The sequence below is a fragment of the Saimiri boliviensis genome, chromosome 1, assembly GCF_048565385.1.
Source record: "Saimiri boliviensis isolate mSaiBol1 chromosome 1, mSaiBol1.pri, whole genome shotgun sequence".
In the NCBI taxonomy this organism is placed as follows: Eukaryota; Metazoa; Chordata; class Mammalia; order Primates; family Cebidae; genus Saimiri; species Saimiri boliviensis.
This window is the reverse complement of record NC_133449.1, coordinates 146,579,098-146,606,965: the sequence shown is the minus strand read 5'-3', so window position 1 is coordinate 146,606,965 and position 27,868 is coordinate 146,579,098. Positions and strand designations below refer to the sequence as shown.

Here is a 27,868-nt window from a genome sequence, read left to right as displayed (position 1 = left end):
GAGATAACACTTGATCTGGGTCTTAGAAGAGGCATACATATATATGTGGCTAAAGTCACTCTATCACACTGTAGAAGGTAGATTGGACTGGAGGCTGTATAAGCAGAGACAGATTGGCTGTTTAGATTACTACTTAGTCCTTTGTTTTTTGTTTTTGTTTTTGAGACGGAGTTTCACTCTTGTTGCCCAGGCTGGAATGCAGTGGTGCAATCTTGACATACCATACCCTTCATCTCCTGGGTTCAAGCTATTCTCCTGCCTAAGCCTCTTGAGTAGCTGGGATCATAGGCATACACTGCCATGCCTGGCTAATTTTGTATTTTTAGTAGAGGTGGGGTTTCTCCATGTTGGTCAGGGTGATCTCAAACTTCTGACCTCAGGTGATTCTCCCAAAGTTCTGGGGTTACAGGTGTGAGCCACCATGCCCAGCCTAGGTTACTACTTATTCTAATGAAAACCTAGGTAAATAAGAGATTTGAAGTACAAAATAAAACTAGAGAGTAGTAGAAGAATAGAGGGAAGGCTTTTCTAAACATGAAACAACCCCAAAAGATGTTTTAAAAATATGTATCTGCATCTGTATCTCATTACATTAAAAGCTTTATTCCCAAAAAATGCTTTGTAAAAATGTATTTGCAATGCAGATGAAAAGGACCATATTTGTTATAGAAAGTAGTGGTATTAATAAAAATAATAGATATGAATAGACTGTTCACAGGAAAATAAATAGATGTCCAATAAACAATAAAAAGTTTATTCTCGGCCAGGTGCAATGGCTTACGCCTGTAATCTCAACACTTTGGGAGGCCGAGACTGAGACTAGTGGATCACCTGAGGTCAGGAGTTCGAGATGAGCCTGGCCAACGTGGTAAAACCTGTTTCTACTAAAAATACAAACGACGAGCTGGGCATGGCAGCGCATGCCTGTAATCTCAGCTACTCGGGAGGCTGAAGTGGGAGAATCGCTTGAAACCCAGGAGGCAGAGGTTGCAGTGAGCCAAAATCACACCGTCTCACTCCAGCTTGAGCAACAAGAGTGAAACTCTGTCTCAAAAAAATTTATTCTCCCTCACAATCAAAAACAAAAATTCAACAAAAAGTGAGTATACTGTTGTCATCCATTTGATTAGCAAATATCAAAGATTTGAAAAATGATGCATACCTGTAGTCCCAACTGTAGTTCCAACGGACCCTTGTGCCTGGAGTTCAAGGCAGCAGTGACCCATGACTGCAGCCTGGGTAACAAAGTGAGACCCCCACCTCTTACCAAGAAAAAAAAAAAAGCGATAAATACACAGTATTGATAAGTATGTGTGTATTTAAGCATTCTCTAACCTATAGATCAACAAACCACAACACATGGGCCAAATCCAGTCTACTCTTTGTTTTTATGCATACAGTTTTATTGAAACAGCCACACCATCTATTCATGTATTGCCAGTGGCTGCTTTTCACACTAGGATGGCAAAGTCGAGTAACTGCAACAAAGACTTATAGGTCCCTCTAAGCCTTTACTTTCTGGCCCTCTGCAAAAGTTGTTTGCTGAACCCTGTTCAAGCCTGTGGATGGGAATATAAATAAGCTATAAAACAGCCAACCTAAAATGCCTATGTTTTGACTCAGCATTTCTACTTCTATGAATTTATGGATAGTTCTGCTTAAAAGAATGGACAGGGATGTGTCTGTAAAAGGATATTACTTATGGCATTATTTATAAAGGAAAAGATGAAGGGAAAACCTCAAGAATCCATCATTAGACTGAATCAGACAGAAGAGAAACCCAGAAAAAAGTTGATTTGTGCTTTAGAACTCTCAAAGAGCCAGCCAGGCGTGGTGGTCCACGCCTGTAATCCCAGCACTTGGGAGGCTAAGGTAGGCGGATCACTTGAGGTCGGGAGTTCGAGACCAGCCTGGCCAACATGGTGAAACACAGTTTCTACTAAAAATACAAAAATTAGCCAGGAGTGGTGGAGCACCCCTGTAATCTCAGCTGCTCAGGAGGCTGAAACAGGAGAATTGCTTGGACCAGGGAGGTGGAAGTTGCAGTGAGCTGAGATCATGCCACTGCACTCTAGCCTAGGCGACAGAGTAAAACTCGATCTCAAAAAAACAAAACAAAACAAAACAAACACTCTCAAAGAGCCAAGGAATAGGAAGGATATAATCCTGCCAAAAATGGGGGACAAATAGTATCCATAAAATAGGAGACTTGGTTGAAGGTTTATGTAATATGTAAGAAGCAGTCAGGACTCTTTAGAGAACAATTATATAATTATATAACCCAGAAATTCTTTTTTTTTTTTTTTTTTTTTTTTTGGTGGGGGGAGACAGAGTCTCACTCTTTCCCCAAGGCTGGAGTACAGTGGTAGGATCTCAGCTCACTGCAGCCTCTATCTCCTGGGTTCAAAGCAATCCTCCTGCGTCAGCCTCGTGAGTAGCTGAGATTACAGGCAGGCACCACCACACCTGGCTAATTTTTTGTATATTTAGTAGAGAAGGAGTTTCACCATGTTGGTCAGGCTAGTCTTGAACTCCTGACCTCGTGATCTGCCTGCCTCAGCCTCCCAGAGTGCTGGGATTACAAGTGTGAGCCACTGCGCCTGGCCCAGAAATTCTGTACTATAGCATTTGTAATGTCCAGCATGCTATCAGAAATGGCTGGATATGAGACAAAGCAGGAAGATATGAATGATAATCAAGAGATAAAATAGCCAATGTAGATTCAGAGAAGAGATAGTTCATATATTAGAATTAATAACAGGCAAGGACTTCAAATAGCTATTAAAATAGAGGAAAATAAAATATTTTTCTATAAATAAAATAGAGGAAAATTGTAGAGGGAAGACAGAATGGGATAGAAGCAATCTTTGAAGAAATAATGCCCCAGATATTTTTCCAAATCGAATGAGAGGCATTAACTCACGAATTCAGCAAGGTTGGTGAACCTCAAGAGAGATCCATTCACGCTTAGACAATTTTTTTTTTTTTTTTTTTGAGATGGAATCTCACTCTGTCGCTCAGGCTGGAGTACAATGGTGCGATCTTGGCTCACTGCAACCTCCGCCTCCGCCTCCCAGGCTCAAGCAGTTATCCTGCCTCAGCCTCCTGAGTAGCTGCGATTACAGGCAACCACCACCATGCCCAGCCAGTTTTTGTTTTTTTGGTAGGGACAGGATTACACCATGTTGGTCAGGCTGGTCTTGAACTACTGACCTCAGTTGATCCACGCCCTCCCCTCCCTCCCCCAAGCTTCCCAAAGTGCTGAGATTATAAGTGTGAGCCACCGTGCCTAGCCTGGACACATTATTAACAATCTGCCAAAATGAAAAGATAAAAAGAAAATCCAAGAAGCAGGCAGAGAAAAAGACGCATTCTCTTGAGAAAAGAAAAATGACAGCTGACTTCTCAACAAAGCAAGCAGTAGAAACTAGAGGACAATTGAAACAACAAATGTAAAAGGTTGAGAGAAAATGCCAACATAGAATTCTATACCCAGCAAAAAATATACCTTTAAAAAATGAAAATAGGCCAGGCACTGTGGCTCACACCTGTAATTGGAGCATTTTGGGAGGCTCAGGTGGGCAGATCGCCTGAGGCCAGGAGTTGAAGACCAGCCTGGCCAACATGGTGAAATCCCTCTCTACTAAAAATACAAAAGGTTAACCAGGCATGCTGGTATACATCTGAAATCCTACTATTTGGGAGGCTGAGGCACAAGAATCACTTGAACCAGGGAGGCAGAGGTTGCAGTGAACTGAGATCACGCCACTGAACTTCAGCCTGTGTGACAGAGTAAAACTCCATCTCAAAATAAATGCATCCCTAAATACCCTGGTTCAAGTTATTCTCGTGCCTCAGCCTCCCACATAGTGGGATTTCAGATGCACACCACTACACCTGGTTAACTTTTTATATTTTTAGTAGAGAGAGGTTTCACCAGCTTGGCCAGGCTGGTATTCAACTATGTATCTATTTACTTATGTATTTTGCCAGACAACCAAAAAGCTAAGAATATTCATTTCCCACATTCCCACGCTATGAGAAATCCTAAATTCTTGAAGCTGAAAGGATTACAAATTCAAACAGAAATAGCAGCACTAGAAGAGAGAAATAATTGATAAATATGACTATTATTTTTTCATTCTTTAAGAGAACTGACTTGGCTGTGTATGGTGGCTGACTCCTGTAATCACAGCACTTTGGGAGGCCAAGGTAGGCAGATCACCTGAGATCAGGAGTTCAAGACCAGCCTGGCCAACATAGTGAAACCCCATCTCTACTAATAATGCAGAAAATATCCAGGCATGGTGGTGCACACCTGTAATCCCAGCTACTCGAAGGCGAATCACTTGAACCCAGGAGGCAGAGGTTGCAGTGAACCTGGACAAAAAGAGTGAAGCTCTGTCTCAAAAAAGAAAGAAAAGGAATAAGAATAGAATTTTACTTTGGAATATTCTTATATTGTATATTAGGTAGCATAATATCAATTCCGTTTGGACTGTGTCCAAGTTAAGGATGCGTAATCAGTATACAGATTTGTTTCACATGATGATTGTTCAATTAATGATACTTAGCCATCGTGACTTAAAAGTTTATAGAACTTTATCCGAAACACAAAATATTCCCTGTGACATTATTGTTTTAAGCAAATTTTCATGGAGTGGCTTACTCAGCACTAGTCGGACTTTCACTTGGAACAAATGTGAATTCTGCCTCATAGTTATGAGTGATAAAAAGGAGGACAGCATCTTTTGTTCCTCTTCAGTATCTTGCACATGCAATATTCCTCCATGTCAAAAAGTAGTTTTTGGTGTTGGTTTTGTTTTGTTTTTTGAGACAGGTTTTGGTCTGTCACCCAGGCTGGAGTGTAATGGCGTGATCACAGCTCACTGTACCCTGAACCCCCTGGGCCCAAGTGATCCTCCCACCTCAGCCCCCTGAGTAGTTTGGACTACAAGTACACACCACCATGCCTGGCTAATTTGTGTGTGTGTTTGTTTGTTTGTTTGTTTGTTTTTGATATGAGGTTTCACCATGTTGTTCAGGCTGACCTCTAACTCCTGGGCTCAAGCAATCCGCCCTCCTTAGCCTCCCAAAGTGTTTAGAACTATAGGTGTAAGCTGCTATACCCAGCCAAAAGTGTATTTTTTAAATCTCAAAGATTCTTCTACAGATAATATCATGAATCCTTCCACATCAGGAGTTGGTTCTAAGTACCAAAGTTCTAAGGAAAAGAATTATAAAATATGTCTTCATACTGATATTGAATGCTTGTCTCATAGTCAGTCCTCTGATTTTACATTACTTTCCAGAGAATGATTCCCCCATACCCTCCCTTTTACCAACCATCACCAACTCTCAAGTCTTCTCTCTCTCCTTTGGAGAGTACAGTGAACTTTCATTATGTTATATTTAATGTACAATTTATATTTTACTTTAAAATTGTTGTTTGTTATTTATATACTATTTTCATTTTTCAATTGATATTTCTCTCTCTGAAAATTGTGTGAGTATCTGACAAACCTGAATAACTTCTATTTATTTTATTTATTTTGAGATGCGGGTCTTGCTCTGTGGCCCAGGCTGGTCTCCATCTCCTGGCCTCAAGTGATCTGCCTGCCTCAGCCTCTCAGAGTTTTGGGATTACAGGCATGAGCCACTGCGCCTAACCAGATAACTTGAACTTCATCAAAATAGAAAAGTTTTGTGCATCAGACACTATCAAAAAAGTTGATTGGCAACCTATACAATGAGAGAAAATATTTACAAATCATTTGTCTGGTAAAGGATCTAGTTTGGAGATCATACAAAAACTCTTCCAACTCTAGAATAAAAAGATTTTAAAATGAGCAATGAATTTGAATAGGCATTTCTCAGAAGAAGACATACAGATGGCCAGTTGCACATGAAAAGATGATCAACATCATTGTCATTAGGAAATGCAAAGCTGGGTTGGGTGGCTCATGTCTTTAATCCCAGCAGTTTGGGAGGTTAATACCGGAGGATAGTTTGAGGCCAGGAGTTCAAGACCAACCTGGGCAACATACAGAGACTCCCATCTCTACAAAGAAGAATTTTTAAAATGGAGCCAGGCATGGTGGTATGATCATGCCACACAGCCTGGGCAACGTAGTGAGACCTTGTCTCTTTAAAAAACAAACAACAAAAGGAAATGCATATCCCGACCACAATGAGATATTCCTAGCACTCATTAGGAAGGATGGCTGTAATCAAAAAGTTGGACAATAACAAATGTTGGCGTGGTTCTAGAGAAATTGTTGTTGGAATGTCAAATAGTGTAGCCACTGTAGAATACAGGTTAGCTGTTCTTCAGAAAGTTAAACAGAGTTACTGTATGACCCATGAGTTCCACTGTTGGATATATACCCAAGAGAGTTGAAAACATGTTCACACAAAAATGTGTACATAAGTGTTCATAGCAGCATTATTAATAAAAGCTGAAAAGTGGAAACAGTCCAAATGTCCATTAACTGGCTAATGGAGAAATAAAACATGATATATCCATACAGTGAAATATCACTTTGCAAAAATATGAAACACTGTTACATGCTACAACATGGATAAACCTCAATAACTGGACTCAAAATATCACAAAAAGGACACAAAGAAAGAAGATTAGCGGTTTCCAGGGGCTTGGAGAAGTGGGGAATGGGAAGTGACTCCTAATAGATAGAGTTTGTTTTGGGGAAATATTCTGGACTTAGTGGTAATGATTGCACAACCATAACCTCTGAGTTGTACTCTTGGAAGGGTAAATTTTACAATGTGAATTCTCTCTCAACAGAGTAGTATATAGTCAACCCCCATGGAATCACCATACAGCTTCAGATAGTCATTCAGACTGATAACTGTGTCATTTGTATCCCTGTATGCTTCCTCTCCTTTTGTATTCATTTGAAGCATAACCCAGATGTTATATCATATTATTTGTTAATATTTCAGTAAATACTCTAAAGGATAAGGTCTGGCTGGCGTGGGGGAGGGGGCAGGGAAAGGATAAGGACTTTTTAAAAAATGAGATTATAGTACCATTCTCATATCTTAAAATGTCGTAATTCTTTAACATCATCAAATATCCAATTAGCATTCAAATTTCCAATTCTAGCACCCACTCTAGAAGGGAATTTATTTAGTCTGATAAAACGTGGCTATAAAAAGGTCTACAGCGTCATACTTAATGGTGAAATAATACTTAAGCATCATACTTAATGGTGGAAATAATAACAGCTTTCTACCCAAGATTGGCAACAAGACATAATTATTTATTATCAGAGAAGTCCTAGCCGGTGCAATATGACAAGGAAAAGGAAATAAAACAGGTAATAATTGAAAAAAATTAAGCTGTCATTATTATTATTATTATTATTTTTATTTTTAAGATGGAGTCTTGCTCTGTCACCCAGGCTGGAGTGCAGTGGCTCAATCTCGGCTCACTGTAACCTCCACCTCCTGGGTTCAAGCAGTTCTCCTGCCTCAGCTTCCCAAGCAGCTGGGAATACAGGCACATACCACGCCTGGCTAATTTTTATATTTTTAGTAGAGATGGGGTTTCACCATGTTGGCCAGGCTGACCTCAGGTGCTGCGCCCACCTTGGCCTCCCAAAGTTCTGAGATTACAGGCATGAGCCACCAAGCCCTACCTGTTATTTTTTTAAATGCACTATCAGTAGAATCATAAACTGTCATTATTTACAGATGACATGATTATGCAAATAGATAATCCAAAATAATTTATAAATGGACTAGCACGTAATTTATAGATGAACTTATTAGTAAAGTCACTTGATAGGTCAGTATATAAAATTTAATTGTATTTTTATAAATTAATAACAAGTAAACTTTTAAAATGTATTACAAATAATATTTTAAACTAACATATAAAGCATCAAATACTTAAGAATAAATCTTACAAAAATGTGTAAGATTCCTCTGCAGATAACTGTAAAATATTATTAAGAGAAATTTGGAGACCTAAATAAATAAATAAGCAATTGGTGCTCATGAGTTGGAAGACTTGAGGTTACAAAAATGTGAATTATCATTGTATTGACTATAGATTCTGTGCAATCCCATATTTATTGTTAACAAAATGGCCAGGTGATTTTAAAATTTGTTTGGAAACTCAAGAGTACCTGTTAACAGCCAGAACAATCTTGAAGAACCAGGCAGAGAAACTCTACTACCTGATGGAAGAGTGAGTGTAAAGCAATGGTAATTAGGCAGTGTGGTAGAAGCAGACTCATACATAAATGGATACTTGAATAAAGAATCTGAACCCTTACTATAAGCCATTCATGCAAAATCCATTCTGAATGCCTTGTAGATCCAAATGTGAAAAGTAAAACAGTAAAATTTCTAAATAGGAAAATATCTTCATGACTTGAAGATTGTCAAAGATTTCTTGAATGGTTGTATGAAAGTATCTCATGTACTCTATAAGTATATACAACTACTAGGTACCCACAAAAATTAAAAATTAAAAAAATACTTCTTAAATGGGAAACAAAAAGCACTAAGTGTAAAGCAAAAAGATTGATAAATTGGATTATGTAAAAACTTGTTTTGTTTTGTTTTGTTTTGTTTTGTTTTGTTTTGAGATGGAGTTTCGCTCTTGTTACCCAGGCTGGAGTGCAATGGCGCGATCTCGGCTCACCGCAACCTCCGCCTCCTGGGTTCAGGCAATTCTCCTGCCTCAGCCTCCTGAGTAGCTGGGATTACAGGCACGTGCCACCATGCCCAGCTAATTTTTTGTATTTTTAGTAGAGACGGGGTTTCACCATGTTGACCAGGATGGTCTCGATCTCTTGACCTCGTGATCCACCCGCCTTGGCCTCCCAAAGTGCTGGGATTACAGACTTGAGCCACCACGCCCGGCCCCTGTTTTTATTTTTTAAATTTTTTTTTTTTTTTTTTTTTTTTTTCCTGAGACAGAGTTTCGCCCTTGTTACCCAGGCTGGAGTGCAATGGCGCGATCTCGGCTCACCGCAACCTCCGCCTCCTGGGCTCAGGCAATCCTCCTGCCTCAGCTTCCTGAGTAGCTGGGATTACAGGCACGTGCCACCATGCCCAGCTAATTTTTTGCACTTTTAGTAGAGACGGGGTTTCACCATGTTGACCAGGATGGTCTCGATCTCTCGACCTCATGATCCACCCGCCTCGGCCTCCCAAAGTGCTGGGATTACAGGCTTGAGCCACCGCGCCCGGCTAAATTTTATTTTTTAATAAAGAGATGGGGTTTTACCATGTTGGCCAGGCTGGTCTTGAACTCCTGGCCTCAAGTGATCTGCCCTCCTAGGCCTCCCAAAGTGCTGGGATTACAGGTGTGAGCCACTATACCCGGCCAAAATTTGTTTTATTAAAGACAGTATTGCTGGGTGCAGTGGCTCTGCCCTGTAATCCCACCACTTTGGGAGGCCAGAGTTTGAGACCAGCCTGAGCAACATGGTGGAACTCTGTCTGTACAAAAAAATAAGAAAAATTAATTGAGTGTGGTGATGCAGGCCTGTGGTACTAGCTACTGTGGAGACTGAGGTGAGAGGATCACTTGAGCCCAGGAGGTTGAGGCTACAGTGAACCATGTTTGTGCCACTGCACTCCAGGCCAGGTGACAGAGTGAGGTCCTGTCTCAAATAAATAAGCATCCAATATTAAGAGTATGAACAGGCAAGCCATAGAGAAGGAAAAATTTGGTAATACATACATCCAACATTGTATCCAGAATTTATCAGGAAATCACACAGAGCAATAAAGAAAAGCCAACCGAATAAAAAAATATGTAAGATATGTAATCTGCCATGTCTCAAAGATGATGTCTGAATGACCTAAAAACAACGAAAAAGTGCTTAACCTCAATTAGTAATCAGGGACATGAAAATTAAAACCTCAGTGACATACCAGTACCTGCACCACTAGAATTACTGAAATTAAAAAGACTGGCAATACCAATACCAAGTATCTGTGTGAATGTGGAACAATAGTGGTAATGTTAATTAGCACAGCTATTGTTTTCAAAGCCATTTGGCATTATTAACTAAAGCTAAACATAAGTGTAGCAAATGATTCAGCCATTTTACTTCTAGGTATTTACCCAACACAGATACTTGTTTACCCAAAAGGGCTAGCACATTTGTAGCGGCTCACCACAGTCCTACAAGTAAAAGGTTAGCAAAGCCCTTTCCCCTTTTTTCTGAGAATTTGAATTCTGTTAAGTTCTTAATTTCTCTTTCCTTTAACCTAGTAAGAGTAAAATGTCAGCTAAGTGCCTAGCCAGCATTGTTTTAGTTAAAATGACCCTGACTGGTAAATTTTAGATGGGCTGTGAAGAGCTGTAAATGAATTATAAATGCCCAATTGGGATGCCATACTTTCAGGCTTCGCTGGAATGTGGTGACTCTTAGCCTGAATGTATCCTTTGCAGGGACCCTGAAAACTATGCCAGAGGGTTGTTACAAAGGATATTGGTTCCCATGGGGCCTGAGGCTTCTGAGCCAAGACACTTCCTTTCCATGCCCCTGTGACTAGACAATAGTCACAATGGCCATGGGGAGAAAATGCCTCCAGATGGCTCTATGAGCTGCTGCCAGGACTCACATTGAGGAGGGACAGTTGATGTTGCCTTCCTGGCAGTTTGTTGTTACTGTCTTTTTTCAGCCCAGACCTTTCCATAGAACCTCAGAATTTAGCTGCTGCTTCCACGTTTCTACTTTGTCTTATAGTCATTTCCAGAGCGAAACTCTTGATTTTCGGCCCCTAAACCTTCTCTTCCTGTAATCTTCCCCATCTCCACTAGTGGCTCTTCTATTCTTCTGGTCGTTTGAATGAAAAACCTTGATTCTTCTCCTCCTCTTACATTCCACATTCAATCCATTAGTAACCTTCTGGCCTCTCCTTGAACTAGATCCTGAATGTGACCATTTTCACTGCTATTGCCCTGATCCAAGCCATCATCAGTTCTCTCTGGGGCTTCTGTGATGGCCTCCTAAGTAGTCTCCCTCCTGCTTAGTCTGTACTCCATGCTACAGCTGGAATGATCCCTCTAACATGTCAGTTCATATTACTGTTCTGTCCAGAAATACTGATTAAACTCCTAAATCTTTATGTCCTGCAAAGCATGCAGAGTACCAGCTATCTGATCTCTTCTGCTACAATTGTTGCCCCTTGCCAACTCTACTTAAGTAGCCTTCTTGCTTTTCTTCAGATACTCAGAAAGTTCCTGACTCAGGACTTTGGCATTTGCTATTCTTTCCACATGTAACATTCACCTTTTGTGGCTATTCATTTTCCTTGTGTTCCTCTCATGGAAAATGGCACTCCCTTCCCTCACTTTCGATTTGTTTTGCTCTAGCTTGTCACCTGACACATTAACTTTATTATTTGCACCTTATCTTTCTCTCCTTCATAGAATTTAAATTCCTTGAAGACTTTGCCCTTTTTGCTTACTGCAGCCTGTCAGTGAAATTTCACCATCTTGAGAATAAACAAAATACCTTAAAGCTTTCAGAGAAGAAAAACCCAGGTCAAAATCAAAGTAGTGGCAATTTGAGTAATACACATTTTTTCATCAGCATTCCTAGAAGCTAGAAGACAGTAGACCAGTGCTATAAAACTCTACCAAAAAATGATATATAAATATATTTCTGGCATGCAGTTCTTCCACACATTTACGACTCATGAATTTTTTCTTTTTCTTTTGAGATGGAGTTTCACACTTGTTGCCCCAGCTGGAGTGCAGTGGTGCCATCTTGGCTCACGGCAGCCTCTGCCTCCTGGGTTCAAGCAATTATCCTGCCTCAGCCTCTCAAGTAGCCGAGATTGCAGGCATGCGCCACCACACTTGGCTAATTTTGTATTTTTAGTAGAGACGGGTTTCTCCATGTTGGTCAAGCTGATCTTGAACTCCCAACCTCAGGTGATCCCTCTCCCCAACCAGCCTCCCAAAGTGCTGGGATTACAGGCGTGAGCCGCCATGTCCAGCCACATGTTTTTTAATAAAGCCCTTGGAGGGTGTGCTTCAACAAAATGAGAGAATACACCAAGACAGAGAAAGATAAAGAACCCGGCCGGGTGCGGTGGCTCAAGCCTGTAATCCCAGCACTTTGGGAGGCCGAGGCGGGTGGATCACCAGGTCAAGAGATCGAGACCATCCTGGTCAACATGGTGAAACCCCGTCTCTACTAAAAATACAAAACATTAGCTGGGCATGGTGGCGCGTGCCTGTAATCCCAGCTACTCAGAAGGCTGAGGCAGGAAAATTGGCTGAACCCAGGAGGCGGAGGTTGCAGTGAGCCGAGATCGCACCATTGCACTCCAGACTGGGTATCAAGAGTGAAACTCCGTCTCAAAGAAAAAAAAAAAAAAAAACGAAAGATAAAGAACCCAGTGACTAGTGAATCAACTTAAGAAAAAAGCAAAGGGCATTCTGAGGATGCTGGTGGAGGATGATACATGTACAGAGAAAACAGCCAGACCTTGGTGGAAGCAGGAAAATGAAAAAACTGCAAGAGGAATGTCTCGCCAGACAGACTACAACATTTTAAGAGAAGATTTACATTTCTAGTAAAGAGATTGGGGATTAATAAATAATGGGTATATAGGAAAACAGACCTAAGAAATGAATGACTGTTAACTATAGAGCAAACTAAAAGTCATACAGGAAAATAAATACCATATTCTGTGTGTCTCAGTATGTGTAGCTTTCTACTTAGTCAATAATGTGAATACCAAATATCTAATAACATTATGATTTAACTGTATTGGGAGAACTGGGACCAGGAAGAAGGATAAGAGAGTTCATTCCTCTTCTATAGTACAAGTTACTGTAGAATATCTAAAAGTGACAAGTCAAGAAATGACAATTTAAGCATGTAGTTTAAAAATATGGTGGCAATTAACATAAGCAAAAAGAATTGAAAGTGTCTGCTTCTGGAGAGTTGGTGGGACTTTGAAAGGGAATTTTTTTTTTTTTTTTAAGACAGTCTCACTCTGTTGCCAGGCTGGAGTGCAGTGGCTCGATCTCGACTCACTGCAACCACCACCTCCCAGGTTCAAGCAATTCTCCTGACTCAGCCTCTCGAGTAGCTGGGACTACAGGCGCACGCCACCACACCCAGCTAATTTTTATGTTTTTAGTAGAGACTGGGTTTTATCATGTTGGCCAGGTCTCGATCTCCTGAGCTCGTGATCCACCTGCCTCGGCCTCCCAAAGTACTGGCATTACAGGCGTGAGCCATCACGCCTGGCTGTTTTGATTTTTAAACTAACTTTATAGAACTGTTTGAACAGATAGCTTTAACTTATTAAGGGTCAATAAAAGAGGAAGTAGAAAAAAAAAGAATTTTTAAAAAAAGGAAGTAGATTAAATGATCGGTAAACTGACTGTATTTTGAAGGAGCTTGACTGAAGAAACATTACCCTTCACCTCCTACCCCTCACCCTGATCCTGTAATTATTACTTTATTCTAAATATTTCAAGTATATCTCATCTGTTTTCATTCAAATAACTTACTGCTTCTTGATCTGCTAACCTCCCTAAATCCTGCCCTTCTCCAGTATAATCAGATGTGATCTTTTGATTTCTCTGGTCAAAATTACCCATTAACCTTCCATTTCCTTTAAGATAAAATTCAAAATCTTTAATATAAACTGCAGTATTCAGTGTGATCTGACCCCTGCGCCTCATGTCATCTTTCATACCTTCAACTCCAGCTATTCTGAACTCTGTTTCCATAGGTTATTTATTCTCCTTTCTACCTTTGTTCGCCTGGAACCCTAGCCTCCCTCAGTTCATCTGACCAAACTGTTTCTTATCCCTGAGGATCAAGCACAGGATGACTAGACTGCTACCATGACCACCTGTTCCTCCTCTTACCACTCAGTGAACTGTGTTCTTCCTTTGTATTGTTTAAAATCTTCTGCATGCTTCTGTTATCACATTTATCACAGTTTGTTTTTATTTTTTTTTCCAACCTGATTCTTCCTTCTTTTGTCCTCCTGTGGTTGATCTTCTTGAAGTGCTGAATGGCCTTTTTTTCCCCTTGCTTCACCTTCCTCATCCCCATTACCTAGAAGGATGTCCAGATTATAGTAGTTACTCATTACACGTTTGGGATGGGTGAATAGATAGATTAATGGATGAATAATTTAAGGATTTTTTTTTTTTTTTTTGAGACGGAGTCTCACTCTGTCGCTCAGGCTGGAGTGCAGTGGCGCAGTCTTGGCTCACTGCAGCCTCTACCTCCCCAAGCACTTCTGCCTCAGCTTCCCTAGTAACTGGGATTACAGGTGTGTGCCACCACACCCAGCTAATTTTTGTATTTTTAGTAGAGACAGGGTTTTATTTACCATGTTGGCCAGGCTGGTCTTGAACTCCTGACTTCAAGTGATCTGCCCACCTCAGCCTCTCTAAGTGTTGAGTTTACAGGCATGAGCCACCGCCCAGCCTGATTTGAGGAAATTGAAGGGAAAGTACATCATACTAACCAGTAGTTCTTAGTGTCCCACTGCAATTATTTTTCTTGTTTGATTATAACCACTCAGGGGAAAGGACACTACCAAATATGGTATAAGTAGTCAGCTCTGAGTAATCAAGTGTAATGTGTGCTTACCTGTTTTCTAAGGGAAAATGCATTTTTGGCAGCCTATGTTAGATTCCCTTTTTAATTATATTTCTGAGAGAATAGTAATGCGTTAATGGCTCATATTAAAAACAAAAGACCATTCCCAGCACTTTGGGAAGCAGAGGCAGGCAGATCACAAGGTCAGAAGTTCGAGACCAGCCTGACCAACATGGTGAAACCCTGTCTTTACTAAAAATACAAAAATTAGCTGGGCATGGTGGTGTGCAACTGTAATCCCAGCTACTCAGGAGGCTGAGGCAGGACAATCACTTGAACCTGGAAGGTGGAGGTTTCAGTGGGCCAAGATCACGCCATTGCACTCCAGCCTGGGCAACAAGAGCAAAACTCGGTCTCAAATAAATAAATAAATAACCATCAATCAGGCATGGTAGCGGACGCCTGCAATCTCAGCTACTCGGGAGGATAAGGCAGGAGAATCACTTAAACCCGGAGGTGGAGGCTGGAATGAGTCGAGATCTCGCCACTGTACTCCAATCTGGGTGACAGAACGAGACTCCTTCTGAAATAAAGTAAAATAAAAGACTAGAAAGTAGATTAACAGTTGCCAGAAGATGAGGATAGAGAGGATAAGGAGTAACAGAATGGGTATGGGTTTCTGTTTGGGGTAAGGAGAATGTTCTAGAATTAGGTCGTAGTGGTGGTTGCACAACCTTGTGAATATATTTTAAAAAAACACTGAATTGTACACTTAAAAGAGGTAAATTTTATGGTATATGAGTTATATCTCAATTTGAAATGGGAAAAAAAGATGAGATACAGTAAAATGTTTAGCATTTGATAATACTGTCATGGTTATTTGGGAAGAGACTTGTTTATAAGGAAATGTATACCTGGCAGAACAAGTAAGTTTTCAAATAAAAGTTAAAGACATTCAAAAGATCTAAATGGTTATTTAAACGTCTGTTGGAAGAAAATCTGTTTCTTGCTCAATTGTGGGACATCTGACTTTGCATTAGATAAAGTAAGGAAATATTCCGCAGCTTGTATTTATAATTTCTCTGACTTTCGTTACTGTTTGTCCTAAGCTTTTGAGATACCAAAAAGCTTTTCTTTTTCTTTCTTTTTTTTTAAGAAAAAGAAATGGCTGAGCATGATGGCTCACACCTATAATCCCAGCACTTTGGGAGGCCAAGGCAGGTGGACCACCTGAGTTCAGAAGTTCAAGACCACCCTGGCCAACATGGCAAAACCCCGTCTCTATTAAAAATATAAAAATTAACTGGGTGTGGTGGCACATGCCTGTAATTGTAGCTACTAAGGAGGCTGAGGCAGGAGAATCACTTGAACCCGGGAAGCAGAGGTTGCAGTGAGCCGAGACTGTGTCACTGTGCTCCAGCTTGGGCAACGGAGTGAGACTCAGTCTCAATTTTAAAAAAAAAAGAAAGAAAGAAATGGCAGGTCAGCTGCAAGGGGGTCAGTAAGGAGACATTCTTTCATTGGTTTGATGTACACATAGAATAAAGTGTTTTAATTTTAGAATACAAAATTTAATGACCAAGCAATAGTGACTTAATTCATAAAAACAGTGATACGTATTTGCCTAGATTCTAACATTGTCTTTTGAATCCCTGGGTCCATTTGTGCTTCTAAGGAGCCAGGTGGCCCTTGATTCCTTCAGTCAGAACTAAGCTTTTTTCGTATCTACTTTCAGTTTGGCCTCCTGTGCTTCATTGGTTAAATTTGCCATTCATCATGGTGTAAGTTTATTCAGCAAATATTAATTAGTGCCTGCTGTGTTCCATACGCTCTTCTAGACACTCAGAATACTGTGGTAAGCAAGGCAAGATTCCCAGTGCTCTTGGAGCTTTATGATACATGGTAGCCAGTTTCCACTTCTTTTTTCTAAAAAACGATTATTGTTGTTGTTTTTTGAGGTGGAGCATCACTCTGTTGCCCAGGCTGGAGTACAGTGTGGCATGATCTCAGCTTACTGACTACAACCTCTGCTTCCTGGGTTGAAGTGATTCTCCTGCCTAAGCCTCCGGAGTAGCTGGGATTACAGGTGTGCACCACCACACCTGGCTAATTTTTGTATTTTTAGTAGAGATGGGGTTTCGCCAATTTAGCCATACCAGTCTCAAACTCCTGACCTAAGGTGATTCCCCAGCCTTGGCCTCCCAAAGTATTGGGATTATAGGCGTGAGCCACTGTACCCGGCCTGAAAACTCACTTATTGATGGTAGCTGAGAGATCAGAGCTTTTACTTACGGTTTTGTTTTAGAGGAGAGAGGAGAAGAAATCTTGCTTATCCTTCCGATTTTCTTCAGATCTTCCTCACTGCTTGCTTCCATGTCATTCCTAATCCACTTTTTATGTGTCTCTGTCTTCCTTCTAAAAGGTAGATCTGGTCATGTCGCCTCTAGTTTCTTGTCATCGACTTCCCATTATTCGTAGGTTAATGTTCAGTCTTGGCTTACAAAGGCTTTCTGATCTGGCTTGGCTTGAGGCTCCTGGGTCAGTCCTCCATTGGACTTCTGGTTCCCTTCACCCCTTGCTTCCATGCATGCAGTATCATTTGCCTAAAACAGTCTTCAGTATACCCTTGATTCTGGCTAACTGCTGCTAGCCTTTCAGGTTTCATCTTAGATAGCATTTGCGTTTTTTTTTTTTTTTTTTTTTTTTTTTTTAAGAGATGGAGTTTCACTCTTGTTACCCAGGCCGGAGTGCAATGGCATGATCTCGGCTCACCGCAACCTCTGCCTCCTGGGTTCAAGCAATTCTCCTGCCCCAGCCTCCCGAGTAGCTGGGATTACAGGCACGTGCGGCCATGCCCAACTGATTTTTGTATTTTTAGTAGAGACAGAGTTTCACCATGTTGAACAGGATGGTCTCGATCTCTTGACCTCATGATCCACTCACCTCGGCCTCCCAAAGTGCTGGGAGATAGCATTTTCTATGGTAACTCTTCCCTGACCAAATTTCCCATCCCTCCCCAGTTTGGGGTACTCCTCCCCTATACTGCTATGGTACCCAGTGATGCCATTAGCCAGTTACTTGATCATACTCCCTGCCATTGACTGTGGCTACCACGGGGTAGTCTTTGTCCTCCTTATGTTATCCCCCAGTTCTTAACTCTGTCTGGAACATAGTACGTACTCAGTAAACGTTTGCTTGTTTCCTCTAATATCCTATCTGCGAAATGCTTTGCCAAGCAGATACTTAACTGAATCAGTGACTGATTAACTGATTTTTTTTCATCTTGGAGTATATACCAGTCAGAGAGGAATATACCCCCCTCCAAAAATATTTATATACATATGTCTTCATGTTCTACGTCATCTACATTTTCGGTTTGGCCTCATATGTTTCGTTGGTTGAATTTGTCATTCATCATGGTGTAAGTTTATTCAGCAAATATTAATTAATGCCTGCTGTGTCCCATACACTCTGCTAGACACTCAGAATAATGTGGTAAGCAAGGCAAAATTCCCAGTGCTCTTGGAGCTTTATGATACATGGTGGCCAGGTTCCACTTCTTTTTTCTAAAACTGTTGTTGTTTTTGAGGTGGATCGTCACTATGTTTCCCAGGCTGGAGCACAGTGGCATGATCTCAGCTCACTACAACCTCTGCCTCCTGGGTTCAAATGATTCTTCTGCCTCAGCCTCCAGAGTTGCTGGGGTTACAGGTGTGCATCACACGTCTGGCTAATTTTTGTATTTTTAGTAGAGACAGGGTTTCTCCTCCACAGAGTCTCTGCTTTATCTCTCCAACTGAACAGTTGAAAGGCTCATTTTTGCTACTTTTCAGAAATTGGATCACTTTTCAAAATCTTTTTATGGAAGCTGTGAAGGTAAAGTAATATTTAGTCGTTATCTGTGAGTAATAATGGCTTTAGATATTTTCTAGTGTAAGATGTGTTAAAACAGTTGTATAAAGTGGACCTTACGGTGTATGTGTCAAATGTTTTAAGGGAATGAATAGGCTGGGCACACTGGCTCATGCTTATAATCCCAGCACGTTGGGAGGCCAAGGTAGGGGATTGCTTGAGGCCAGGAGTTCAAGACCAGCCTGCAATATAATGAGATCCCATCTCTACAAACAAGTTTTTCAAATGAATAAATGAAGATAAATATGCCTAGAAACTAGATCCTGTTCAACTCCTCTGGGGAAACATCTATGAAAGCACTGATGCTTGTGAGATCTGAGACTAAATCCACCAAATCTGAGCTTCTGGATTAGACTTTTTGGTTTAAGCAGAATTAAGTTTATACAGCCTATTTATATTTTCCTTGAACACCTTACCAAGGATCTTAATTTTTCATTTTTTTCTTGACTGTTTAATGAATTCTAATTTATAGCTTTAAAAAGTTGTCCTTTAGTGAAAATGACAAAAGTATATCTGAATAGTCATTGTTTTATTTTGCTTTTCTCCCCTTTAATCTAAGAACGTAATGGCATTTTATTCTACTTTGTGTTTGTTATCTGACATGAATATGCTTTGTCTCGTTCTGTATAATTGGCTTTTGTCATTTCAAGTAATACTGATAATAAATTTCATATTATTCTAACTGGAGTTTTTTTGTTTTGTTTTGTTTTGTTTTTCCTCTCTTATCTAGTTGTTGTGGAATTATAAGCTGAACCTAACTACAGATCCCAAATTTGAATCTGTGGCCAGAGAGGTTTGCAAATCTACCATAACAGAGGTAAGTTGTGAATAAATTTTGGAGGTGGCTAATGGCTTAGAAGAGAAAATTACATCTGTAGACCAGACCAGCCCTTATGAGAAGAATGACTCAGTTACTTTTCTTAGAATTCACATCTGTCTTGGTTGAAAGTTAGGAAGTTGGGGGGTGTAATTAGACTCTTTTTGTTAATGTCCACCTACACTTACATTAGGATACTATTGATTAAGGCAGTTGGAAATCAGGTTCTATTGGTCTCCAAACAGCAAATGAAAGTGCTGAGGTAATAAGTACTACTCTCACACGTGGGACAACTTGTTATGTCTGAAGCATATCAGCACAGTTAAAAGAGTCCTGTCAGCATTCCTGTTTTGACTGTGCACTTGGATCAGTTGAACCACAGAGGTATATACTTAAAATAATAGGAATTAGTGTCAAAAAGGTTAAGATTTTTAAAATCATTTAAAAATAATTGGCCCAGTGTAAACAACAATATTAATAATAAAAATGAAAGTTGTGGTACTTGAAATGTCTTTTTTTAGGGTTTTTTTTTTTTTTTTTTTTAAATCAGTAATAGAAACTCCAGCAAGCCAGAGTTTCTGAATACTGGAATGTGAGAATCACAGAGAAAACAGTTGCTGTTTTTCCACCCGGGAATTAACAGTCATAGATCTCGCACCATATTAATCTGTCCCTCAAGCTGGTCCTATTGATGAATTAAGTCAGGGCCACCTTCTTCAGAGCTCTTAAAGAAGACTCTGTCTCATCCAGATAAGCCATCAGCCTATTTTCCTCATGTCATTATGGAGTCTCATAGAACCTATTTTCTCAAACCTTCTAATACTGGATTAGAGATGTTTTATTCTTTTAAAGCAGTGACCCTTCATGTTTATTTACCCTGGAGCTTTTGAGCAGAAAGGAATATCTTTGGAAAATTGATCTTTAGCGCCTAGCTTTAATATTCTACATCTCAAACTCCCTTAGCTAGCTATACGACTAAACCTCTACCTTTAAAATACCAAGGGCAAAAGTGTTTGCTTAATAACAAAACTCAATACAAAGAAATTAGTCCCAGGCTTGAACTTTAAATGTTTATATTTTCCCTCTGTATTGTGGCTCTATACAATTTTAGGTTTTTTTTTATGTTTTTGAGATGGAGTCTCACTCTGTAGTGCAGGCATCCCCAAACTTTTTACACAGGGGACCAGTTCACTGTCCCTCAGACCGTTGGAGCGCCGCCGCATACTGTGCTCTTCTCACTGACCACCAATGAAAGAAGTGCCCCTTCCTGAAGTGCAGCAGGGGACCGGATAAATAGCCTCAGGGGGCCACATGCGGCCCTTGGGCCGTAGTTTGGGGACGCCTGCTGTAGTCCATGTTGGAGTGCAGTGGTGCCATCTTGGTTCACTGCAGCCTCTGCCTCCTGGGTTCCAGCAATTCTCCTGCCCCAGCCTCCCAAGTAGCTGGGATTACAGGTGCGTGCCACCACAGCTGGCTGATTTTTGTAATTTTAGTAGAGACAGCATTTTGCCATGTTGGCCAGGCTGGTCTTGAACCGATCACATGCCTGGCCATAAGTAGTTTTTTTTTTTTTGAGAGACACATTGGGAGAGATACATAGACACACACACATATATGTTTGTTTTGCCCCATTTTGTGTCACCATTAAATGCATACCAGCTTGATTGCCCTGGGGAAATTTAGTTGAATTAAAATAAATATATCTGGCCCGGCGCGGTGGCTCAAGCCTGTAATCCCAGCACTTTGGGAGGCCGAGGCGGGTGGATCACGAGGTCAAGAGATCGAGACCATCCTGGTCAACATGGTGAAACCCCGTCTCTACTAAAAATACAAAAAATTAGCTGGGCATGGTGGCGCTTGCCTGTAATCCCAGCTACTCAGGAGGCTGAGGCAGGAGAATTGCTTGAACTCAGGAGGCGGAGGTTGCGGTGAGCCGAGATCGCACCATTGCACTCCAGCCTGGGTAACAAGAGCGAAACTCCGTCTCAAAAAAATAAATAAATAAATAAATATATTAAATATGTTTAGTTAAATAAAAACATATTTTTTTTTTCACTAGAATAATTTCACTCTTTGCATTAGGCTGACTTCCATATAGTATGTCTATCATTATTGTCCTCTGTGATCTTTTTGGGTGTTTTGGTTTTGTAAAAGATTAGCGTTAACAAGGACACTTCTCCCTCTCAAAGGAAGTTTGTACTGGAGTCAGCGAAATTAAATATCAGGAAGAATACAGTTGCCAACAAGACATTTCATTCTAGATTTTCCTTTTATCGTCTTTCTTAAATTTGGAATCCTACTCCCAGGGAGAAAAACAACATCACAGGAATACCTGCAAACTATTAATACAAGCCAAACTTAATCTCCAGGATTGAGCTAAATCCTACCTCCTTTCCTCCTGGCTCCTGTCAAAAAATAGAGGAACCGCAGCATTTTGCTAATGGTACCTTGTCCATCTGCTCCCCAGCCACTTTAGAGTTTACTTCTATTCCTAAATATGTTGATGATGATTTAGTGCCCCTTTTTGCTGTTAATCTTAGAAGTTTAATAAGATAGAAGGAAAAAGTGCTATCCAACAGAATGAAGAAAGGTGCAGACTTCTCATTCAAACACCACGCCCTGTTATTAATAGGAATAGGTGCTACATCTCTGTGTTTCAGTAAAATCTCAAGTGATTGTAGCTAAAATTTACATTTAGCTTCTTATTGAGGCTGCAGTTCAAAATGTGCTCTTGGTTTTCTTAGAGGTATTTTAAAACTTTTGGTTGCCCAGTATTAGGGCCTGGAAAAATGTTCTCTGTTTAATTAAGTGGGTGCCTGCCACTAGTCCTGTTTTTTATCCAATGTTTTTTCTGTGGTTGAATTACAAGTGCTGAGATTTTCAAGCATCTATTCCACTTTCAGTTTTCAAACTTAACTCTGTTTTGTTAAGGAAAAAAACTTACAGGAAGTAGAGTCCTGGCCCTCTTTTTTTTTTTTTTTTTTTTTTTTTTTAAATTTCGAGACAGTATCCTTGCTCTGTCACTCAGGCTGAAGTGCAGTGGCATAATTTTGGCTTATTGCAGCCTCCGCCCTCTAGGTTCAAGTTATTATCCTGCCTCAGCCTCTTAAGTACCTGGGACTACAGATGTGCGCCACCACACCCAGCTAATTTTTGTATTTTTAGTAGACAGACACGGAATTTTGCCATTTTGGCCAGGCTGGTCTCAAACTCGTAACTTCAACTGATCCACCCACCTCGGGCTCCCAAAGTGCTGGAATTACAGACATGAGGCACCGCACCCAGCCATGGTCTTCTTTTTAGGCATCACAAAAACTTACTTGACGTTAAACTAAAAGAATTGCATTCATTTTTTTTTTTTTTTTTTTTTTTTTTTTTGAGACGGAGTTTTGCTCTTGTTACCCAGGCTGGAGTGCAATGGCGCAATCTCGGCTCACTGCAACCTCCACCTCCTGGGTTCAGGCAGTTCTCCTGTCTCAGCCTCCTGAGTACCTGGGATTACAGGCATGCACCACCATGCCCAGCTAACTTTTTGTATTTTTAGTAGAGTCGGGGTTTCACCTTGTTGACCAGGATGGTCTTGATCGTTTGACCTCGTGATCCACCCTCCTCGGCCTCCCAAAGTGCTGGGATTACAGGCTTGAGCCACCGTGCCCGGCCTCATCTTAACTGTTGAAAGTCTCTACTGCCTCTGAAGCCAGTGTGAGACCGTTTACTAAATTCTCAAGTTTGCTTCTTTAAAAGTAAACAACTGGCCGGGCACGGTGGATCACACCTGTAATCCCAGCAGTTTGGAAGTCCGAGGCGGGTGGATCATGAGGTCAGGAGATCAAGACCATCCTGGCCAACATGGTGAAACCCCGTCTCTACTAAAATATAAAAAAAATTAGCCAGGCATGATAATGCACAGCTACTGCAGGGGCTGTAGTCCCAGCTACTGTGGAGGCTGAGGCATGGGAATCACTTGAACCTGGGAGACAGGTTGCAGTGAGCCGAGATCACACCACTGCACTCCAGCCTGGCGACAGAGCAAGATTCAGTCTTAAAAAAAATAAAAATAAAAAAAGTAAACACAACTTTCTGTTTTGAACAGATTGAACAGAGTTATTTTTGTGGTCCAGATTTGATACTGGAGTTAGAGGTGAAGAGACTCATTTTCCTGTAGGATAAAAATTCATCTGTGGTGTGTCCTTTGTGCAGCACTTTTTGGAAGAGGAGATTGTTTTGCCCTGTGGGCATACTTATGATAGGTAGCCTAATGGGGAGAATGGTCTCTGTTGGTTTTAAAGTACAAATAAAACATTCTTTCTTGTTTATATTAAAAATAAACATTCCCATTTAGCTCCTTCCTTTTGTCAGAATTGCCACTTCAATTTGTTTTAATTTCCCCACATGCAATAGGCTTTTTTTCAAATAACCTCTGTTTTATAATTCAAGCTTATAATTCTATTAGTAGGTTTTACTTTTGCCTGAATTTCAGCATTTTTGGGCTAGTTCGATTTATTAGCGTTTTGTGGTTTGGAATGCACTTTGCAGGAACACTACCATACAGAATCACTCTGTGCCTGTTCCACTAGATCATATGTCTAAACCGCCCAAACTAGGTTTGCAGTGGCCTTCTCAGACTTCTTGCTCAACTGCACTGAACATTGGTTTAGACATGTTTCTGTCCCAGACCACAGCGGTTAAGTTTGGATTCTACTCATTTCAAAAACACACGTTCAATCCATAGTTAATTCAGAACACATTAATGTGATGTCAAGAAGTAGGCCTGCTGTGGTGGCTCACGCCTATAATCCCAGCACTTTGAGAGGCCAAGATGGGCAGATTACCTGAGGTCAAGAGTTGGAGACCAGCCTGGTCAACATGACAAAACCCCAGTTCTACTAAAAATACAAAAATTAGCCAGACGTGGTGGCGTGAGCCTGTAGTCCCAGCTACTTGGGAGGCAGAGGCAGGAGAATCACTTGAACCCAGGAGGCAGAGGTTACAGAGAGCCCAGATCATGTCATTGCACTCCAGCCTGGGTGACAGAGCAAGACTCTGTCTCAAAAGATAAAAAATAAAAATAATGTCATGTCAAGAAGTAATAGTACACCTTCCCTCCTGTCTCTCTCTGGCCATTAGGTTTACCTAACAATAATAGTTTACTGTGTAGCTTGGTTTAGGATGTGCAGCTAGACTTCACTTCTGTACCTGTTTGTCAGACTTTCCTCCCTAGATTCATCCCCTCACTGTCCATTGCATTCTTTGCGTGGTTACAAGGACTTCTCCATAGGATCGTGCCAAAGCTGTAGATGTTAACAGCTCTTTTCACTCCATTTACAAGTGAGCATTACCTAAGCATCTGGATACGTATGTAATTTCTTGCAAAAACACATTAATCAGGTTTTTCTAGAAGGCACAACAATCTGAGTAGTGATGACACAGTATTTTTATTTAAAATGAATATATTCCTAAATGTTTTCCTTGGATATATTCCTAATAATCTTTCTTTATTTTCTCCAAAGTAAAGAATTAGGAAATCAACAGGAAAATGTCAGACATTTTTCTCTTTCATAAATGTTGTTTCATAAATATTGACAGAGCACGGAACACTTTTGTAAAACAGCCACTTTATTTTGAGCAGATTAAAGAATGTGCTGATGAACCAGTTGGAAAAGGGTACATGGTTTCCTGCTTGGTGGATCACCGAGGCAACATCACTGAGTATCAGTGTCACCAATACATTACCAAGATGACGGCCATCATTTTTAGTGATTACCGTTTAATCTGTGGCTTCATGGATGACTGCAAAAATGACATCAACATCCTGAAATGTGGCAGTATTCGGCTTGGAGAAAAGGTATCTAATACTACATTGGCTTCAACAAAGGGTCTTAAAAATTTGGTGTGTGTTGCCGGGCGCGGTGGCTCACGCCTGTAATCCCAGCACTTTGGGAGGCCGAGGCGGGTGGATCACAAGGTCAGGAGATCAAGACCATCCTGGCCAACATGGTGAAACCCCGTATCTACTAAAAACACAAAAATTAGCTGGGCATGGTGGCGCATGCCTGTAATCCCAGCTACTTGGGAGGCTGAGGCAGGAGAATTGCTTGAACCCAGGAGGCGGAGGTTGCAGTGAACCGAGATCATGCCATTGCACTCCAGCCTGGTGCCTGGCGATGGAGCGAGACTCTGTCTCAAAAAAAAAAAAAAAAAAAATTTGGTGTGTGAAAAGCTTTTATAACTGACATGGAAAAACATTAGGACTGGAGTGACCTTAAGTTGAAATTAAAGAAACTTGTCCAGACAGCCTAAAAGCTAAGGCTAGTTGGCAGTGCATTTCATGTGTTTGTAGTGAAATATTTCAGTACTATATGGGAAGCAGAGGAATTAATACCTGCAAAGAGTGGTGTTATTTTCACAATATTAGACTAATTGCTGGTTACCTATAATGTCTCTGGCAATGGGAGACACCTGAGTTCTGTTTTGTTTTGTTTTTTAAAGACAGAGTCTCCCTCTGTTGCCCAGGCTGTAGTGCAGTGGTAGGATTTCCATTCACTGGGCCTCTGCCTCCTGGGTTCAAGCGAGTCTCCTGCCTCGGCCTCTTGAGTAGCTGGAACTACAGGGATGCGCTACCATGCCTGGCTAATTTTTTGTATTTTTAGTAGCGATGGGGTTTCACCATGTTGGCCAGGCTGGTCTCAAACTCTTGACCTGAAGTGATCTGCCCGCCTCAGCCTCCCAAAATGCTGGGATTACAGGTGTGAGAGCTACCCCACCCGGCCGAGTTCCCTAATCTTTCCCTGCATATACCTCGTAGTTACTAAAAAAAACAATTACGTAGCATACTGGCTGCTGTCCATCGATAAAATACTAGAAAATTTTAAGATACGTGAAGATACTTCAAGTTTGTTGGAAGAAAGGTCCTCTCTAACTGGGATGTATGATTAACTTTCATCTCAGAGGAACTGATTTTAGTAAAGACTGGAGAGAATATAACTACCTAGCTAGTTTCATCCACAGTTATATCTGATCTTATTTTTGGACTTAGTCTGCTGAACAGAAGGTCACAATAGACATTTGGCCAGGTTTATTCTGAATTTGTTTGCTCACCAAAAGTGAAAAAAACTCCTGAAAAGTAATGGATACCAGTGGGAGAGGGAGTCTGAGACCTCTGGCATCAGCTATTAATTGCTGCTGCTCATTAATCTGCTGTTCAGGAAATATGATGGAAAATAAAACCCTTTCGTCCCTTTGCCGTCTATTTGTTCATAGTTGGCAGGCGTGTCACTGATAAAGGGGACATGGTGTTAGGATCCTGGAACTAAGCACACGGTTCAAATGCAGAGTTTCTTGCTGTGTATTGTCTGGCTGTCACCGAAGCCTTGATGCCCTTTGCTTATTATCAGCACAGGGCCTGGTCCCTTATCAGAGGGTGCTGCTGAGTTGGTCTTGAAAACTCTGTGAGCTTGGCATAAATCTTTCAGGCAAGTAAAGAAAGGGCAGCTTTAATAAAGAACACAGTGTTTTCTTTCCCAGAAGACTCTAAAAATGGCACAAAGGCACTTAAGTCATTCTGATGATTCAGGAAGCTCCTCTGACTTTTTTTAGGATGTTGAAAATTATACCCAATTCCAAACCTGACTCCTTTTAAAATCTCCACATGGTGTTCCAAACATACTTTTCAGGAATCAGCGATGAGGCTTTTTCACCCTCGTGATGAGTGCTCCATACAGTAAAGCCAAGAGTTTCAGTCCCTCTGTGGAGTAGTTCTTGCCTGGTAACCACCAAGGTGCAGCCCATTAGCCTCCCTCTAACTCTCTAAATTGTCACCTGCGTATGTGAGTTAGTAAGTCTGTAGTGACTGAAACAATTGCAGAAAATAGTACTGCTGTAGCCAAAAGCACAGCAGAATTATTTATTAAACTTAGGTAAAATAGCAAAAATTGTTTCTGTGGACCAAAGATAGAAATGACACTGTTGTCATTTAATCTTTCAGTATGGCTACTAGTTAGGTGAAATTTCAGTTTATACCAGGTCACTATGCCAGCATCAAAGACTTTCTTATATTTGAGGGACAGTGAGATGGACTCACACTTGAACTTGAAAAAGCCTCTTCCTTCCTCTGTCATTTATTCTGTGCTACAACCAAGTTTAAAAAAAGAGGAAGGCATGTGCTCAGCTCTTCTGTTCCTTTTCTAACTGTAGTTTCTTCTCTGAAGTCAGTTTTTTTAGATAGAAAAATTATCCTGAAAATTAATGAAGTGGCTTCTGAACACAGAAAACAGCAGGCCTGTCAGTTTCAAATTTGCTGCCACTGAAGCTTGAAACTCTTCTATGACTGGTTGTAACCTCACCTCCTCCATAGGTCAGAGGAGAGGAGTCATGGTTAATCTTTTTGTACCTTGCCCTTGTATGAACAAATAAATGTAATGATTTCAAAACTATGATTTTTTCAAAATGTTAAATTTTAGAACAAAGAAGATATATTAATAAAGCCTTTAGCATTTTCTATAGTAATAAATGCTGTTAAAATGAAAGGGCAGATTTCTAAAAGTAAAGGTTTAAATGATGTACATCA

At 40.7% G+C, this 27,868-nt stretch overlaps 1 protein-coding gene across 1 annotated transcript in view; it reads left to right on the top strand.

Annotated features, from left to right (window-relative positions):
• The window catches only part of GLG1 (golgi glycoprotein 1), a 161,150-nt gene that overhangs the window by 85,019 nt on the left and 48,263 nt on the right, over nt 1–27,868 (top strand). Inside the window, exons 3-4 of the mRNA XM_010350699.3 lie at nt 19,216–19,302; nt 24,932–25,147. Of these exons, the coding sequence (XP_010349001.3) occupies nt 19,216–19,302; nt 24,932–25,147 (303 nt within the window). The remainder of the gene's footprint in view (nt 1–19,215; nt 19,303–24,931; nt 25,148–27,868) is intronic.